Genomic DNA, 18,855 nt, shown 5'->3' with positions numbered 1-18,855 from the left:
ATCTGTTTACCATTTGATTTGGTAGGCTAGGAATCTGACTGGTTTAATGTCGGGCCCTCTCTACTGTCTCTCTAAACACACGCACAAGAAGATACATATCTTCTTCCCAAGGTCTGACACACACACACACACACACACACACACACACACACACACACACACACACACACACACACACACACACACACACACACACACACACACACACACACACACACACACACACACACACACACACACAGGAAAGTGGAAATCCCTAAGCCGTCCAAATGAATTTTCTATTCAAATAACATCAGATTAGTTGTCTGTTTTCTTTTTCCCTGCCACAAGTCATCTCATCTACTATGTCATGTCATGTCACGCCATTCATTCATTCATTGATTGATTCGTCTTATTTTTTTCACGTGAAGTACTCATTTGTCATTATTCTGTTTTTTCAGTCTTCACTGATTAGCCCCACCATGTTTCTCAGTGTGGGTGTTTGTATTATTGCTGCCCAACATCTTAAATTAGACCCTTCCCACACCGCCTCTGACCCAGTCGCTGAAAGACTATGCTTCTGACGAGATAATCTGCACCTGTTCCTCTTTGCTGTGTGTGTGTGTGTGTGTGTGTGTGTGTGTGTGTGTGTGTGTGTGTGTGTGTGTGTGTGTGTGTGTGTGTGTGTGTGTGTGTGTGTGTGTGTGTGTGTGTGTGTTTGTGTGTGTGTGTGTGTGTGACATCCCTTCCACATGCCTCCAGCCATATTGTGAGTCAGTTTGACTCTGGCGTGTTCACAGGAGCATGAGAAGAGCACAAAAATACAAACCTGACCTAGATCCACACACGCACACACACGCACATACACACACACACACACACACACACACACACACACACACACACACACACACACACACACACACACACACACACACACACACACACACACACACACACACACACACACACACACACACACACACACACACACACACACACACACACCTACAGTCATGGATGGTCACATTTTGTTTCCTGGTTAAAAATCTTGATAGCCATTAATGATATGATGTATGAGGTAACAGAATGTTTTTTCTCAGATCGTGAAATACCTTTTGCTTGTGTGAGTGAGCATGTTATTAAATTCAAATCCAATTTTATTTATATAGCCCTTCGTACATCAGCTGATATCTCAAAGTGCTGTACAGAAACCCAGCCTAAAACCCCAAACAGCAAGCAATATGCAGGTGTAGAAGCACGGTGGCTAGGAAAAACTCCCTAGAAAGGCCAAAACCTGGAAGAAACCTAGAGAGGAACCAGGCTATGTGGGGTGGCCAGTCCTCTTCTGGCTGTGCCGGGTGGAGATTATAACAGAACATGGCCAAGATGTTCAAATGTTCATAAATGACCAGCATGGTTGAATAATAACAAGGCAGAACAGTTGAAACTGGAGCAGCAGCACAGTCAGGTGGACTGGGGACAGCAAGGAGTCATCATGTCATGTCGTCCTGGGGCACGGTCCTTGGGCTCAGGTCCTCCGAGAGAGAGAAAGAAAGAGAGAATTAGAGAGAGCATATGTGGGGTGGCCAGTCCTCTTTTGGCTGTGCCGGGTGGAGATTATAACAGAACATGACCAAGATGTTCGAATGTTCATAAATGGCCAGCATGGTCAAATAATAGTAAGGCAGAACAGTTGAAACTGGAGCAGCAGCATGGCCAGGTGGACTGGGGACAGCAAGGAGTCATCATGTCAGGTAGTCCTGGGGCATGGTCCTAGGGCTCAGGTCAGTTGAAACTGGAGCAGCAGCATGGCCAGGTGGACTCCGGACAGCAAGGAGTCATCATGTCAGGTAGTCCTGGGGCATGGTCCTAGGGCTCAGGTCCTACGAGAGAGAGAAAGAAAGAAGAAGAGAATTAAAGAATGCACACTTAGATTCACACAGGACACCGAATAGGACAGGAGAAGTACTCCAGATATAAGAAACTGACCCTAGCCCCCCGACACAAACTACTGCAGCATAAATACTGGAGGCTGAGACAGGAGGGGTCAGGAGACACTGTGGCCCCATCCGAGGACACCCCCGGACAGGGCCAAACAGGAAGGATATAACCCCACCCACTTTGTCAAAGCACAGCACCCACACCACTAGAGGGATATCTTCAACCACCAACTTACCATCCTGAGACAAGGCTGAGTATAGCCCACAAAGATCTCCGCCACGGCACAACCCAAGGGGGGGGGGCGCCAACCCAGACAGGATGACCACAACAGTGAATCAACCCACTCAGGTGACGCACCCCCTGCAGGGACGGCATGAGAGAGCCCCAGTAAGCCAGTGACTCAGCCCCTGTAATGGGGTTAGAGGCAGAGAATCCCAGTGGAAAGAGGGGAACTGGCCAGGCAGAGACAGCAAGGGCGGTTCATTGCTCCAGAGCCTTTCCGTTCACCTTCCCACTCCTGGGCCAGACTACACTCAATCATATGACCCACTGAAGAGATGAGTCTTCAGTAAAGACTTAACGGTTGAGACCGATTTGTTGGGTAGGCAGACCGTTCCATAAAAATGGAGCTCTATAGGAGAAAGCCCTGCCTCCAGCTGTTTGCTTAGAAATTCTAGGGACAATTAGGAGGCCTGCGTCTTGTGACCGTAGCGTACGTATAGGTATGTACGGCAGGACCAAATCAGAGAGATAGGTAGGAGCAAGCTCATGTAATGCTTTGTAAGTTTGCAGTAAAACCTTGAAATCAGCCCTTGCTTTGACAGGAAGCCAGTGTAGAGAGGCTAGCACTGGAGTAATATGATCATTTTGGTTCTAGTCAGGATTCTAGCAGCCGTATTTAGCACTAACTGAAGTTTATTTAGTGCTTTATCCGGGTAGCCGGAAAGTAGAGCATTGCAGTAGTCTAACCTAGAAGTGACAAAAGCATGGATTAATTTTTCTGCATCATTTTTGGACAGAAAGTTTCTGATTTTTGCAATATTATGGAGATGGAAAAAAAAAGTCCTCGAAATGGTCTTGATATGTTCTTCAAAAGAGAGATCAGGGTCCAGAGTAACACCGAGGTCCTTTACAGTTTCATTTGAGACGACTGTACAACCATTAAGATTAATTGTCAGATTCAACAGAAGATCTCTTTGTTTCTTGGGACCTAGAGCCATCCACTTCCTTATGTCTGAAACACATGCTTCTAGCGAGGGCAATTTTGGGGCTTCACCATGTTTCATTGAAATGTACAGCTGTGTGTTATCCGCATAGCAGTGAAAGTTAACATTATGTTTTCGAATAACATCCCCAAGAGGTAAAGTGTATAGTGAAAACAATAGTGGTCCTAAAACAGAGCCTTGAGGAACACCGACATTTACAGTTGATTTGTCAGAGGACAAACCATTCACAGAGACAAACTGATATCTTTCCGACAGATAAGATCTAAACCAGGCCAGAACATGTCCGTGTAGACCAATTTGGGTTTCTAATCTCTCCAAAAGTATGTGGTGATCGATGGTATCAAAAGCAGCACTAAGGTCTAGGAGCACGAGGACAGATGCAGAGCCTCGGTCCGATGCCATTAAAATGTCATTTACCACCTTCACAAGTGCCGTCTCAGTGCTATGATGGGGTCTAAAACCAGACTGAAGCATTTCGTATACATTGTTTGTCTTCAGGAAGGCAGTGAGTTGCTGCGCAACAGCCTTTTCTAAAATTTTTGAGATTAATGGAAGATTCGATATAGGCTGATAGTTTTTTATATTTTCTGGGTCAAGGTTTGGCTTTTTCAAGAGAGGCTTTATTACTGCCACTTTTAGTGAGTTTGGTACACATCCAGTGGATAGAGAGTCGTTTATTATGTTCAACATAGGAGGGCCAAGCACAGGAAGCAGCTCTTTCAGTAGTTTAGTTGGAATAGGGTCCAGTATGCAGCTTGAAGGTTTAGAGGCCATGATTATTTTCATCATTGTGTCAAGAGATATAGTACTAAAAAACTTGAGCGTCTCTCTTGATCCTAGGTCCTGGCAGAGTTGTGCAGACTCAGGACAACTGAGGTTTTGGAAGAATACGCAGGTTTAAAGAGGAGTCCGTAATTTGCTTTCTAATAATCAGAATCTTTTCCTCAAAGAAGTTCATGAATTTATCACTGCTAAAGTGAAAGTCATCCTCTCTTGGGGAATGCTGCTTTTTAGTTAGCTTTGCGACAGTATCAAAAAGGAATTTCGGATTGTTCTTATTTTCCTCAATTAAGTTAGAAAAATAGGATGATCGAGCAGCAGTAAGGGCTCTTCGGTACTGCACGGTACTGTCTTTCCAAGCTAGTCGGAAGACTTCCAGTTTGGTGTGGCGCCATTTCCGTTCCAATTTTCTGGAAACCTGCTTCAGAGCTCAGGTATTTTCTGTGTACCAGGGAGCTAGTTTCTTATGAGAAATGTTATGTGTTTGTTATAGAAACCATGCTTACAGAACCGTATGTGGCTACCAATCCTCCATCTTGACGTTCCTCCTCCCTCCCTCTCTGGTCAAATATCAGTATGAAACATAGCTTTTCTCTGGTTACAAAGCCTCCTGTTAACATGGCAGTCTCCTGTGATGTTATGAACACCTGAGGAGAACAGCAGGAGTGGGTCGGGGGTGGGGTGTAACAGCAGAGAAAGAAGGGCAGGATGGTGGAGTGAGGGAGGGGCTGTGGTAAATGTCTAGCTACCCGCTGTGTGTCTAGCTACCTGCTGTTTGTTTAGCTACCTGTTTTGTGTCTAGCTACCTCCTGTGTGTCTAGCTACCGGCTGTGTGTCTAGCTACCCGCTGTGTGTCTAGCTACCGGCTGTATGTCTAGCTACCCGCTGTGTGTCTAGCTACCTGCTGTGTGTCTAGCTACCGGCTGTGTGTCTAGCTACCCGCTGTGTGTCTAGCTACCGGCTGTGTGTCTAGCTACCGGCTGTGTGTCTAGCTACCCGCTGTGTGTCTAGCTACCTGCTGTGTGTCTAGCTACCGGCTGTGTGTCTAGCTACCCGCTGTGTGTCTAGCTACCGGCTGTGTGTCTAGCTACCTGCTGTGTGTCTAGCTACCCGCTGTGTGTCTAGCTACCTGCTGTGTGTCTAGCTACCTGCTGTGTGTCTAGCTACCTGCTGTGTGTCTAGCTACCCGCTGTGTGTCTAGCTTCCTGCTGTGTGTCTAGCTACCCGCTGTGTGTCTAGCTACCTGCTGTGTGTCTAGCTACCCGCTGTGTGTCTAGCTACCTGCTGTGTGTCTAGCTACCTGCTGTGTGTCTAGCTACCTGCTGTGTGTCTAGCTACCCGCTGTGTGTCTAGCTACCTGCTGTGTGTCTAGCTACCCGCTGTGTGTCTAGCTACCTGCTGTGTGTCTAGCTACCCGCTGTGTGAGCAGCTCTACACTCCCCATATGTTATCTACAATCTTAGAAAAAAGAGTTCCAAAAGGGTTCTTATTCTGTCCCCATGAGGGAACACTTTGTGTAAAGGATTTTACATGGAACTCAAAAGGGTTCTACCTGGAACCAAAGGGTTCTTCAAGGGGTTCTCATATGGTGACAACCAAAGAAGCCTTTTAGGTTCTAGATAGCACCTTTTTTTCTACGAGTGTAGGGGGAAAAAGACATGAGGGCAGGCAGACACGTGGGATGGATTTAGTGTGGACACCGAGAGACAGAGGGTTTGAGTCGTGGCCATGGGTAAATGTTGCTTTTGGACATTGGTTCATAGAGACTGTCGTGTTGACACATGCACACACACACACGCATGGACACACACACACACATGCACACACACGCACACACACGCACACACACTGCTTTGCATGTTCACAGATAGACAGGCCCTAACAGGCTTTTCACAGTGAGATGTCACAGCCTAAAGCTGTCTTTCTACCAAGGTTACTGACATTAACTAACCTCAACACTATCCCACTGTCCCATGGCCATATTGGTGTCTCAGAAAACATTTCACTCTCCTAAGTCAGTGCCTGACCCAATTTAAAGCCACACTCCTCAATCTTGGATCCCCCCAGAGTGAGTTATAAACATCCGTGTCTTAGCAAATACATAGGAGTTCCTGCTGCTCCTTGAAGCTGCTCCGGTGTTTGTAATGTCCCTTCTGCAGGGAGGTGTGCAGTTGTGACATCGCTGTCCAACAAATCATACACACACACGCACAGACACAGACAAACACACACACACGCGCGAGCGCACAGACACACACACACACACGCGCACGCACGCACGCGCACACACACACACACACACACACACACACACACACACACACACACACACACACACACACACACACACACACACACACACACACACACACACACACACACAGAATCACAATGAAACACACAGACAGGAGAGTATACAGACACAGTTCTGTGGCCATAATGTCAACGTGGTGCTGTCTCCTCTCTTCCAGCTGTGGGGATCCAGATGAAGCTGGAGTTTTTCCAAAGGAAGTTCTGGACAGCCAGCCGACAGGTAAACACACACACGCACATAAGCACCCAAACTTAGGCAACAATGACAACAACACATGATGCTTGTGTAAATAGAAAGTGTGTATCTCACATTATTGTATTGTGTTGCAGTGTGCTGCGTTGGATGGGAGATGTTCTATAAACTGTGATAATGAGGTGAGTTGGATGACTTCACTCTACTAGAACTTCACTTACTGTAAACATGTTATTCTTCCTCTCCCTTCCTCTTCCTCCTCCTCCTCTCTCCTCATCCTCCTCCTTTCTCCTCATCCTTCTCCTCTCTTCTCGCCCTCCTCTTCTCTCCTATCTCATCCTCCTTATCCTCCTCATCCTCCTCTTTTCTCCTATCTCCTCATCCTCCTTATCCTCCTCATCCTCCTCTTTTCTCCTATCTCCTCATCCTCCTTATCCTCCTCATCTCTCCTCATCCTCCTCATCTCTCCTCATCCTCCTTATCCTCCTCATCTCTCCTCATCCTCCTCATCTCTCATGATCCTCCTCCTCTCTCCTCTCTCCTCACTCCTCCTCCTCTCTCCTCATCCTCTCTCCTCGCTCCTCATCCTCCATCTCCTCTTCCTCTCCTTCTGCTATATTTACTTGATGATGACATCCCCTTCTCTCTTCTCTGTCCTCCTCATCTCTCCTCTCTCCTCCTCCTCTCTCCTCTCTCCTCACTCCTCCTCCTCTCTCCTCGCTCCTCATCCTCCTCCTCTCTCCTCCATCTCCTCTTCCTCTCCTTCTGCTATATTTACTTGATGATGACATCCCCTTCTCTCTTCTCTGTCCTCCTCATCTCTCCTCTCTCCTCCTCCTCTCTCCTCTCTCCTCACTCCTCCTCCTCTCTCCTCGCTCCTCATCCTCCTCCTCTCTCCTCCATCTCCTCTTCCTCTCCTTCTGCTATATTTACTTGATGATGACATCCCCTTCTCTCTTCTCTGTCCTCCTCATCTCTCCTCTCTCCTCCTCCTCCTCTCTCCTCTCGGCCTCCTCTTCAGAACATCAACTGTTACCTGATAGACAACAATGGCTTCATCCTGGTTGCAGAGGACTACTCTCTGGTAAGATGTTAAATCTCACACTGCACTGTCTCTCTGTCTGTGTGTCTGTCTGGAGAGATGATGGATCACAGATCAGGTGGGCCCTTATCCCACTGTACAGTTGTCTTAAAGGAAAACTCCACCCAAAAATTATATTTTGGTGTTTGTTTCATTAGTCTATTGTTGACATAGTCCCAAAATGTTTTGCATGTCAGCATGTTTTCAAGATGTACTGTATAACTTTCAAAATACAGAAATACAGCCGGTGTGCTGCGTTTCGCATCATATGATGTTACAGTTTTTTACAATCACTTTGGCACTAATTACAGAACCTTTTGGTAATTTTTCAAAACTTGACACAAAACTCAAAACAGTCATCACTTGTAACACAGGCTGTCCAATGTTCAAAACATTGCATTGTGCATTCATATCTTTAAGAAACCTTGCACTTGCAGAATCATTGGTTCAAATAACAAATGTATTATAAAATACCATAGGAAGATTCATGTAGATCACCCACACACAAGATACCGATAGTTTCGCTGTGTAGTTGTTCGTACAATCATTAAATATTGCAGTACAAAATATGTGAAACATTGTCTCATTATGCTACTACATGTAAATACATCACTGTAAAATTACTAGTAGAGAGAATACTACAGACACAGTGGAATCACTGAACAAAACCTGAAATGTATTGACAAAATAAAATAAAATCCCAACATAGGTTTCTTTGAATCAAAGCAGGTTTACTGTAAAACATCACTGCAGTGTTCCTCACCTGACTTACTGTAAAACATCACTGCAGTGTTCCTCACCTGGCTTACTTTAAAACATCACTGCTGTGTTCCTCACCTGGTTTACTGTAAAACATCACTGCAGTGTTCCTCACCTGACTTACTGTAAAACATCACTGCAGTGTTCCTCACCTGGCTTACTGTAAAACATCACTGCTGTGTTCCTCACCTGGCTTACTGTAAAACATCACTGCTGTGTTCCTCAACTGGCTTACTGTAAAACATCACTGCTGTGTTCCTCACCTGGCTTACTGTAAAAAGCTAAACAAAGGCTTAATTACTGGGATATATTTCCATCAACCCTGTCTTGTGGATTTGGCCACGGGTTCTCATCCACGTCACAATTAATGTTTTCATTAGCCAAACATCTTGGGAAGGATCTTTGGGCGAATCCAGGCCTGACACTGGTCTGCCGTGATGTCATAGCATGCGTCATCCATGGCCTGGAGAAGGGTGGCTTGTTCGTGAGGGCTCCTATCATATACCTTCCACCTCCATGTGGAGAAAAATGTCTCAATAATGTTAAGGAAAGGAGAGTATGGGGGTAAGCACAGGGTGGTAAATTGTGGATGGGCCTGAAACCATGCTTGCACCATTTGAGCATGGTGGAACCTGACATTATCCCACACAATGACATAGGTCACGCCATCAGCTCTACAGACCTGATTTAGCTCATCAAGGAAGGTTACAAGGAGAGTTGCATTATATGATCCAATATGAGGTCTGCGTCTCACCACACCATCTTCCGATATAGCCACACCCATGCTGTTGGACTCACGTTGTCCAGGTACTTGGTTGGTCGCCCGCTGGCCAATGAAATTCCAACCTCTCCTCCTTGTCTTGGTCAGGTTGAAGCCTCATCCAAAAAGAGGAATTTGTGATGGTTTTCATCAGCATCCAGCTCCATCACCTTCTAAAAATATATTTTGCAAAGACAATTACTGACTAAAATGATATAGAATTTTTGGTGAATTCTTCACAACAGGAATCTTGAAACTGAACATACCTGAATATACTCAGTCCTCAGTTACTTCACTCTGTCTGCATTTCTTTCAAACGGCACAAGGTATAGCTGTTTTAGAGAGACACCTGGTGCCCTTTCAGCATGCGGGCAATAGTCGACAAACTTATGGCTTCCACATTGTTGAATATGTCGTCGTTGTCCAAGATGTGCTGCTGAATTTCTGTGAGGTGAATATCATTTCTGGCCCGAACCAAATTGACCACAGCTCGCTCTTGTTGGTCAGACTTTTGCCTCTGCCTCTCCTATTTGGCCTAGTCTCAATTCTGCAGGTGAAAATGACAGTAAGAACACATTTAGTCACATCACCTACTCTGTGGTACACATTGGCATGCAGTATACAGTCATTTGACAAAGGAGCAGGCTATTTGCGTGTTAACGCAAATAGCCTGCTCCTTTGAACAGCGAATCATGTGGCTGCCTGCAACTCAATATATAGAGTATATAGAGTAGAGAGCTTTAGATGTTGTTCGGCCAAACAGAACGAGCAAGATGTGTAATCTAAGCAACTTTGACCGTGGTATGATTGTTGGTGCCTCACATGGTGGTTCCAGCATCTCAGAAACAGCTGCCCTCCTGGCATTTTTACGCAATACAGTCTCTAGAGTTTACAGAGAATGGTGCGATAAACAAAACACTTTCAGTTCTGTGGGCAAAAAACCCTTGTTAATGAGAGAGGTCAGAGGAGAATGTCCAGACTCATTCAAGCTAACAGAAAGGCCCCAAATGCTCAAATAACAGCTGTTTAAAACAGTGGTGTGCAGAAGGGCATCTCTTAATGTAAAACACTGTGAATAATTCAGGCTGTTGTGGAGAAAAAAAGGGGTCCTACCCAGTACTAGATAGGTGTACATAATAAAGTGGCCGGTGAGTGTCAAATCTGAAAACATGGTCTGGAAAAGTGGTACATGGGACCATAGAAACAGTGTCTGATAAAGAATGATGATGAAGTATTACATCCATAGATAATGTAGTCCAATTGGTTCATGTTCCACAGTAATTGGTGTCAATGGATCTCGTTATCCTGAAACTTTCATGATCTCAACATGGGAATATTGTTTGTCGGTTTCCATAAAACTATGCATTAAGAGTAATGCAACAGTTACTTATCATTTAGATCAGTTGTATCAATTGATAGTTAGATCATTGTAATGAAATGTGGAGTTCCAGGTCTCCGGTAGCCTCTGGAACTGCCGATCTGCGGCCAACAAGGCAGAGTTCATCTCAGCCTATGCCTCCCTCCAGTCCCTCGACTTCTTGGCACTGACGGAAACATGGATCACCACAGATAACACTGCTACTCCTACTGCTCTCTCTTCGTCCGCCCACGTGTTCTCGCACACCCCGAGAGCTTCTGGTCAGCGGGGTGGTGGCACCGGGATCCTCATCTCTCCCAAGTGGTCATTCTCTCTTTCTCCCCTTACCCATCTGTCTATCGCCTCCTTTGAATTCCATGCTGTCACAGTTACCAGCCCTTTCAAGCTTAACATCCTTATCATTTATCGCCCTCCAGGTTCCCTCGGAGAGTTCATCAATGAGCTTGATGCCTTGATAAGCTCCTTTCCTGAGGACGGCTCACCTCTCACAGTTCTGGGCGACTTTAACCTCCCCACGTCTACCTTTGACTCATTCCTCTCTGCCTCCTTCTTTCCACTCCTCTCCTCTTTGACCTCACCCTCTCACCTTCCCCCTACTCACAAGGCAGGCAATACGCTCGACCTCATCTTTACTAGATGCTGTTCTTCCACTAACCTCATTGCAACTCCCTCCAAGTCTCCGACCACTACCTTGTATCCTTTTCCCTCTCGCTCTCATTCAACACTTCCCACACTGCCCCTACTCGGATGGTATCGCGCCGTCCCAACCTTCGCTCTCTCTCCCCCGCTACTCTCTCCTCTTCCATCCTATCATCTCTTCCCTCTGCTCAAACCTTCTCCAACCTATCTCCTGATTCTGCCTCCTCAACCCTCCTCTCCTCCCTTTCTGCATCCTTTGACTCTCTATGTCCCCTATCCTCCAGGTCGGCTCGGTCCTCCCCTCCAGCTCCGTGGCTCGACGACTCATTGCGAGCTCACAGAACAGGGCTCCGGGCAGCCGAGCGGAAATGGAGGAAAACTCGCCTCCCTGCGGACCTGGCATCCTTTCACTCCCTCCTCTCTACATTTTCCTCCTCTGCCTCTGCTGCTAAAGCCACTTTATACCACTCTAAATTCCAAGCATCTGCCTCTAACCCTAGGAAGCTCTTTGCCACCTTCTCCTCCCTCCTGGATCCTCCTCCCCCCCCCCCTCCTCCCTCTCTGCAGATGACTTCGTCAACCATTTTGAAAAGAAGGTCGACGACATCCGATCCTCGTTTGCTAAGTCAAACGACACTGCTGGTTCTGCTCACACTGCCCTACCCTGTGCTCTGACCTCTTTCTCCCCTCTCTCTCCAGATGAAATCTCGCGTCTTGTGACGGCCGGCCGCCCAACAACCTGCCCGCTTGACCCTATCCCCTCCTCTCTTCTCCAGACCATTTCCGGAAACCTTCTCCCTTACCTCACCTCGCTCATCAACTCATCCCTGACCGCTGGCTACGTCCCTTCCGTCTTCAAGAGAGCGAGAGTTGCACCCCTTCTGAAAAAACCTACACTCGATCCCTCCGATGTCAACAACTACAGACCAGTATCCCTTCTTTCTTTTCTCTCCAAAACTCTTGAACGTGCCGTCCTTGGCCAGCTCTCCCACTATCTCTCTCAGAATGACCTTCTTGATCCAAATCAGTCAGGTTTCAAGACTAGTCATTCAACTGAGACTGCTCTTCTCTGTATCACGGAGGCGCTCCGCACTGCTAAAGCTAACTCTCTCTCCTCTGCTCTCATCCTTCTAGACCTATCGGCTGCCTTCGATACTGTGAACCATCAGATCCTCCTCTCCACCCTCTCCGAGTTGGGCATCTCCGGCGCGGCCCACGCTTGGATTGCGTCCTACCTGACAGGTCGCTCCTACCAGGTGGCGTGGCGAGAATCTGTCTCCTCACCACGCGCTCTCACCACTGGTGTCCCCAGGGCTCTGTTCTAGGCCCTCTCCTATTCTCGCTATACACCAAGTCACTTGGCTCTGTCATAACCTCGCATGGTCTCTCCTATCATTGCTATGCAGACGACACACAATTCATCTTCCCTTTCCCCTTCTGATGACCAGGTGGCGAATCGCATCTCTGCATGTCTGGCAGACATATCAGTGTGGATGACGGATCACCACCTCAAGCTGAACCTCGGCAAGACGGAGCTGCTCTTCCTCCCGGGGAAGGACTGCCCGTTCCATGATCTCGCCATCACGGTTGACAACTCCATTGTGTCCTCCTCCCAGAACCTTGGCGTGATCCTGGACAACACCCTGTCGTTCTCAACTAACATCAAGGCGGTGGCCCGTTCCTGTAGGTTCATGTTCTACAACATCCGCAGAGTACGACCCTGCCTCACACAGGAAGCGGCGCAGGTCCTAATCCAGGCACTTGTCATCTCCCGTCTGGATTACTGCAACTCGCTGTTGGCTGGGCTCCCTGCCTGTGCCATTAAACCCCTACAACTCATCCAGAACGCCGCAGCCCGTCTGGTGTTCAACCTTCCCAAGTTCTCTCACGTCACCCCGCTCCTCCGCTCTCTCCACTGGCTTCCAGTTGAAGCTCGCATCCGCTACAAGACCATGGTGCTTGCCTACGGAGCTGTGAGGGGAACGGCACCTCAGTACCTCCAGGCTCTGATCAGGCCCTACACCCAAACAAGGGCACTGCGTTCATCCACCTCTGGCCTGCTCGCCTCCCTACCACTGAGGAAGTACAGTTCCCGCTCAGCCCAGTCAAAACTGTTCGCTGCTTTGGCCCCCAATGGTGGAACAAACTCCCTCACGACGCCAGGACAGCGGAGTCAATCACCACCTTCCGGAGACACCTGAAACCCCACCTCTTTAAGGAATACCTAGGATAGGATAAAGTAATCCTTCTCACCCCCCTTAAAAGATTTAGATGCACTATTGTAAAGTGGCTGTTCCACTGGATGTCATAAGGTGAATGCACCAATTTGTAAGTCGCTCTGGATAAGAGCGTCTGCTAAATGACTTAAATGTTAAATGTAAAACAATGAATAGACAGTCATCTCAGATGTAATGTGTGAATTGCATTTTGAAATGGTAATACTTTGAAGATAAGTTGTGTCATTTTGAACAGGTGATTTTAGTTCAATGAACAAATGATCTTAGCTTTATGAGTATTGTATCGAAGCAATTGGTAAAAGTGTTTGAAGGTTTAAAAAATGTGCATTTTGATCATCAGTTGTGAGTTTTGTGTCTAGAGTTTTGAAAAATGACATCAAGATTCTGAAATGAGTGCCAAAGTGATTGTAATAACTGTAATCAATAACATTAGGAGCATTCATAATACACAGACCTACCAAGCAACAATATATGCTAATTGATCCACCATGTTCTCTCTCAGACAGGGATGTTCTTTGGAGAAGCAGAGGGGGCAGTGATGAATAAACTGCTCCTCATGGGTTCCTTTAAGAGGTGAGTAAGCATGTGTGTGTGTGTGTGTTGTGTGTGTGTGTTGTGTGTTGTGTGTTGTGTGTATGTATGTGTGTGTGTGTGTGTGTGTGTGTGTGTGTGTGTGTGTGTGTGTGTGTGTGTGTGTGTGTGTGTGTGTGTGTGTTTGTGTGTGTGTGTGTGTGTGTGTGTTGTGTGTTGTGTGTGTGTATGTGTGTGTGTGTGTGTGTGTGTGTGTGTGTGTGTGTGTGTGTGTGTGTGTTGTGTGTTGTGTGTTGTGTGTGTGTGTGTGTGTGTGTGTGTGTGTGTGTGTGTGTGTGTGTGTGTGTGTGTGTGTGTGTGTGTGTGTGTGTGTGTGTGTGTGTGTGTGTGTTTGAGAGAGAGAGGGGAGTGCAGTATGAGAGCATGTGTCCCAGAGTGCTGACAGCTCTTAACTCGGCCAATCATGTCAAGCTATTCTGCAGTACCCTATGACCCCTCGGCTCAGTGGATTTCTCCGTTAGGGGATTAGAACAAATCTTTTCCTGAAAAGAAGGAATTAGGAGGACCATGACACACACACACACACACAAAGGTGTACATGCGCACATTCATCCCTTTTGCGGACACTTACAGGGCCTTCAGAAAGTATTCACACCTCAACAGTTATTGACAAATAGACACACACCCCCGCCCCCCGCCCCTCGTCTTACCAGACATAACTGCTCTGTCCTGCCGCTACATGGAGAAGCCACAGAGAAGCCATGGAGAAGCCACAGAGAAGCCATGGAGAAGCCACAGAGAAGCCATGGAGAAGCCACAGAGAAGCCATGGAGAAGCCACAGAGAAGCCATGGAGAAGCCACAGAGAAGCCATGGAGAAGCCACAGAGAAGCCATGGAGAAGCCACAGAGAAGCCATGGAGGAGCCACAGAGAAGCCATGGAGAAGCCACAGAGAAGCCATGGAGGAGCCACAGAGAAGCCATGGAGAAGCCACAGAGAAGCCATGGAGAAGCCACAGAGAAGCCATGGAGGAGCCACAGAGAAGCCATGGAGAAGCCACAGAGAAGCCATGGAGAAGCCACAGAGAAGCCATAGAGAAGCCACAGAGAAGCCATGGAGAAGCCACAGAGAAGCCATGGAGAAGCCACAGAGAAGCCATGGAGAAGCCACAGAGAAGCCATGGAGAAGCCAGCCAGCTGTATATTATCCATGTCGTCTTTCAGCCACGTCTCGGTGAAACATAAGATATTACAGTTTTTAATGTCCCGTTGGTAGGACAATCTTAATCGTAGATCGTCCAGTACGTTTTCCAATGCACGTTGGCCAATAGTAGTGGTGGTTTAGCTACTCGTCTGCAAATTCTTACAGGGTACCCTGCCCTCCTCCCACCTTTTCCTCTGTCTTTTCTTCACGCTGATGACAGGATTTGGGCCTAGTCTTGACAAAGCGTTATATCCTTTGCTGTTCTGATGTCCAGAAGCTCTTTTCGGTCATAAGAAATGTACAAAATGGGTTACAAACAATGCGAAAAAAAGAAACAACAGTTGGTTAGTAGCCTGTAAAACGGCAGCCATCCCCTACAGCGCCATTATTAATCGCCATTGGGCTCCTGGTGAAATCCCTGAGCGGTTTCCTTCCTCCTGTAGTGACTGTGTGTATTGATACACCATCCAAAGTGTAATTAATAACTTCACCATGCTCAAAGGGCTTTTTAATGTCTGCTTTATTACATTTTTACCCATCTACCAATAGGTGCCCTTCTTTGCAAGGCGTTGGAAAACCTCCCTGGTCTTTGTTGTTGAATCTGTGCTTGAAATTCACTGCTCAACTGAGGGACCTTACAGATAATTGAATGTGTGGTGAGGTAGTCATTCAAAAATCATGTTAAAAATGATGCACACAGAGCAACTTATTTTGTGAGTTGTTAAGCAAATTGGAATACTTATTGTCTCAATACAGTGAGACAGTGAGATACAGTGAGAGTGAGTCCTTGCAACTTATTATGTGACTTGTTCAGCAAATGTTTACTCGTGAACTTATATAGGCCTTAACAAAAGGGTGGAATCCCTGACTCCAGACATTTCAGCTTTTCATTATTAATACATTAAAACAAATAGTCTTCTAAATCCATGTTCAGGTCAGGCTGTAACACAACAACATTTTGAAAAAGTCAATAGGTGTGAATACTTCCTGAAGTTACTGTAGGGCTTTTGCCTAAAGGTTAAGAGCGTTGTACCAGTAACCATTGCTGTTTTGAACACCTAAAGGTTAAGAGCGTTGTACCAGTAACCATTGCTGTTTTGAACACCTAAAGGTTAAGAGCGTTGTACCAGTAACCATTGCTGTTTTGAACACCTGAAGGTTAAGAGCGTTGTACCAGTAACCATTGCTGTTTTGAACACCTGAAGGTTAAGAGCGTTGTACCAGTAACCATTGCTGTTTTGAACACCTAAAGGTTAAGAGCGTTGTACCAGTAACCATTGCTGTTTTGAACACCTGAAGGTTAAGAGCGTTGTACCAGTAACCATTGCTGTTTTGAACACCTGAAGGTTAAGAGCGTTGTACCAGTAACCATTGCTGTTTTGAACACCTGAAGGTTAAGAGCGTTGTACTAGTAACCATTGCTGTTTTGAACACCTGAGCCGACAAGTTGAAAAATCTGGCGATGTGCCCTTGAGCTAGACAGTTAACCCCAATTTCCTCCAGAGGCGCTGTACTACTACGGCTGACCCTGTAAAACAACACATTTCACTGCACCTATCCGGTGTATGTGACAATGAAACATCTTATTTTCATTTTACTAGTCCTACGGGTCCTGGCCTAGCCGGAACATGCCGGGAGCACTGGGTGGAGACTGGGTTTTCCATGATTCATTTGGAAATGTGACACGGGAGGATGTCATTCCAAAGATTACACACACACGCACACATTCATGCACACGAACGCACACACACACACGCACACACACACACACACACACACACACACACACACACACACACACACACACACACACACACACACACACACACACACACACACACACACACACACACACACACACACACACACACACACACACACACACACACACACACACATACACACACACACACACACACACACCGGCACTTGGGAAAACGTGTTACCCATAATTTATTGTTGCAACCAACACAGAATTGATAAGATATGTGCTACTGACTGTGTGACAGTGATGTCTGAGTGTATTCGGCTGCTAAGGAATGCTGGCTGTAGTTTCAACAGTCTCAATCAAACAATGTCAAACAATGGTAAGATGGTAAGATGCTCGTCATTTCCACACAAGTAGTAACAGCATCTCATAAACTTGACAGAGTTTCCACTCAGACTCAGACAATACAATAATCATAATAATATGGTAATTTGACATAAAGTACTTCAGTATGTGGCCCGTGTGGGAATCAAAGCCACAACGCAACTCACAAAGCCATGGGAAATATGTTAAGAAGCATACAAGTGATTAGTGTCTTTGAAGAATGATAAATTATATTTAATATGGAGGAGGATGTCTGATAAATGACTTGTGTGTCATACGGAACATACGGAACCTTAAATAATGAGGAATTGGACAGATAGATCTCACAATAATCAAACCGGCATGATCAGACTTAAGCAGTCCACTATTGCCATCTGACAGGCTTTAGATTGATTTAGAGTGGAGCCAACATGCACAAACGCACACACACACACACACACACACACACACACACACACACACACACACACACACACACACACACACACACACACACACACACACACACACACACACACACACACACACACACACACACACACACACACACGAGAGAGAGAGAGAGAGCCATTGTGTGTAATGGTGCTAGGCTAACTTAGCGGTCCTGCTAACACCATTAACTCAGTGAGATTAGCGTTAATTGGATCCTGTCGCTGGTATTGGGGCTTAGGGGCGGAATAAGGCCCTGAGCTGTAGACAGAGTGGGCTGAGCATGACACACATACACACACACACACACATACACAGGGGTACTGGGACTGTGGAGGGAACATGTCCTAGGGCTGTAGACAGAGGCGGCAGAGCGAGGTCAAACTGTGGCAAACTGTGTAAGTGCACGTGTGTGTTTGTGCTTGCTTGCCCGTGTTTGTGTGTGTGTGTGTGTGTGTGTGTGTGTGTGTGTGTGTGTGTGTGTGTGTGTGTGTGTGTGTGTGTGTGTGTGTGTGTGTTTGAGAACCCTATAATGACCCGGCCCAGACAGAACCACATCTCAGCCCCTTAGGGTGAGCCAAGGCCCCCATATCTCCCCACGTCCCCCACATCCCCATGTCTCCCATGTCCCCCACATCCCCCCCACATCCCCCCACATCCACATGTCTCCCATGTCCCCCACGTCCCCCACATCCCCATGTCTCCCAACGTCCCCCCACGTCCCCCCCACATCCACATGTCTCCCATGTCCCCCACGTCCCCCCACATCCCCATGTCTCCCAACGTCCCCCACGTCCCCCACATCCCCATGTCTCCCATGTCACCCCACGTCCCACCACATCCCCATGTCTCCCATGTCACCCCACGTCCCCCACATCCCCATGTCTCCCATGTCCCCCCCCGTCCCCCCACATCCCCATGTCTCCCATGTCCCCCCACGTCCCCCCATATCCCCATGTCTCCCATGTCCCCCCACGTCACCCCACATCCCCATGTCTCCCATGTCCCCCCAGGTCCCCCACATCCCCATGTCCCCCACGTCCCCCTACATCCACATGTCTCCCATGTCCCCTAGGTCCCCCACATCCCCATGTCTCCCATGTCCCCCCAGGTCCCCCCACATCCCCATGTCCCCCCACGTCCCCCCACATTCCCATATCTTCCATTTCCCCCCATGTCCCCCCACATCTCCTTTATCCCCCATACTCTACCTACTCCAGGGAATCCCTCAGGAACGGGGGAGAAGGAAATATTAATCACAAGGAAAAGAAACAGTTGGAGGAGAGAAGGAATGAGAGTCCCCCCTCTCTC

At 47.2% G+C, this 18,855-nt stretch overlaps 1 protein-coding gene across 1 annotated transcript in view; it reads left to right on the top strand.

Moving 5' to 3' along the window:
- The window catches only part of cacna2d3a (calcium channel, voltage-dependent, alpha 2/delta subunit 3a), a 418,957-nt gene that overhangs the window by 372,632 nt on the left and 27,470 nt on the right, over nucleotides 1-18,855 (top strand). The window contains exons 28-31 of the mRNA XM_052481816.1: nucleotides 6,401-6,462; nucleotides 6,573-6,617; nucleotides 7,457-7,519; nucleotides 13,792-13,862. Of these exons, the coding sequence (XP_052337776.1) occupies nucleotides 6,401-6,462; nucleotides 6,573-6,617; nucleotides 7,457-7,519; nucleotides 13,792-13,862 (241 nt within the window). The remainder of the gene's footprint in view (nucleotides 1-6,400; nucleotides 6,463-6,572; nucleotides 6,618-7,456; nucleotides 7,520-13,791; nucleotides 13,863-18,855) is intronic.

This window comes from Oncorhynchus keta, chromosome 27 (genome assembly GCF_023373465.1).
Source record: "Oncorhynchus keta strain PuntledgeMale-10-30-2019 chromosome 27, Oket_V2, whole genome shotgun sequence".
Taxonomy (NCBI): domain Eukaryota; kingdom Metazoa; phylum Chordata; class Actinopteri; order Salmoniformes; family Salmonidae; genus Oncorhynchus; species Oncorhynchus keta.
This window is presented reverse-complemented; position numbering and strand designations above follow the sequence as displayed.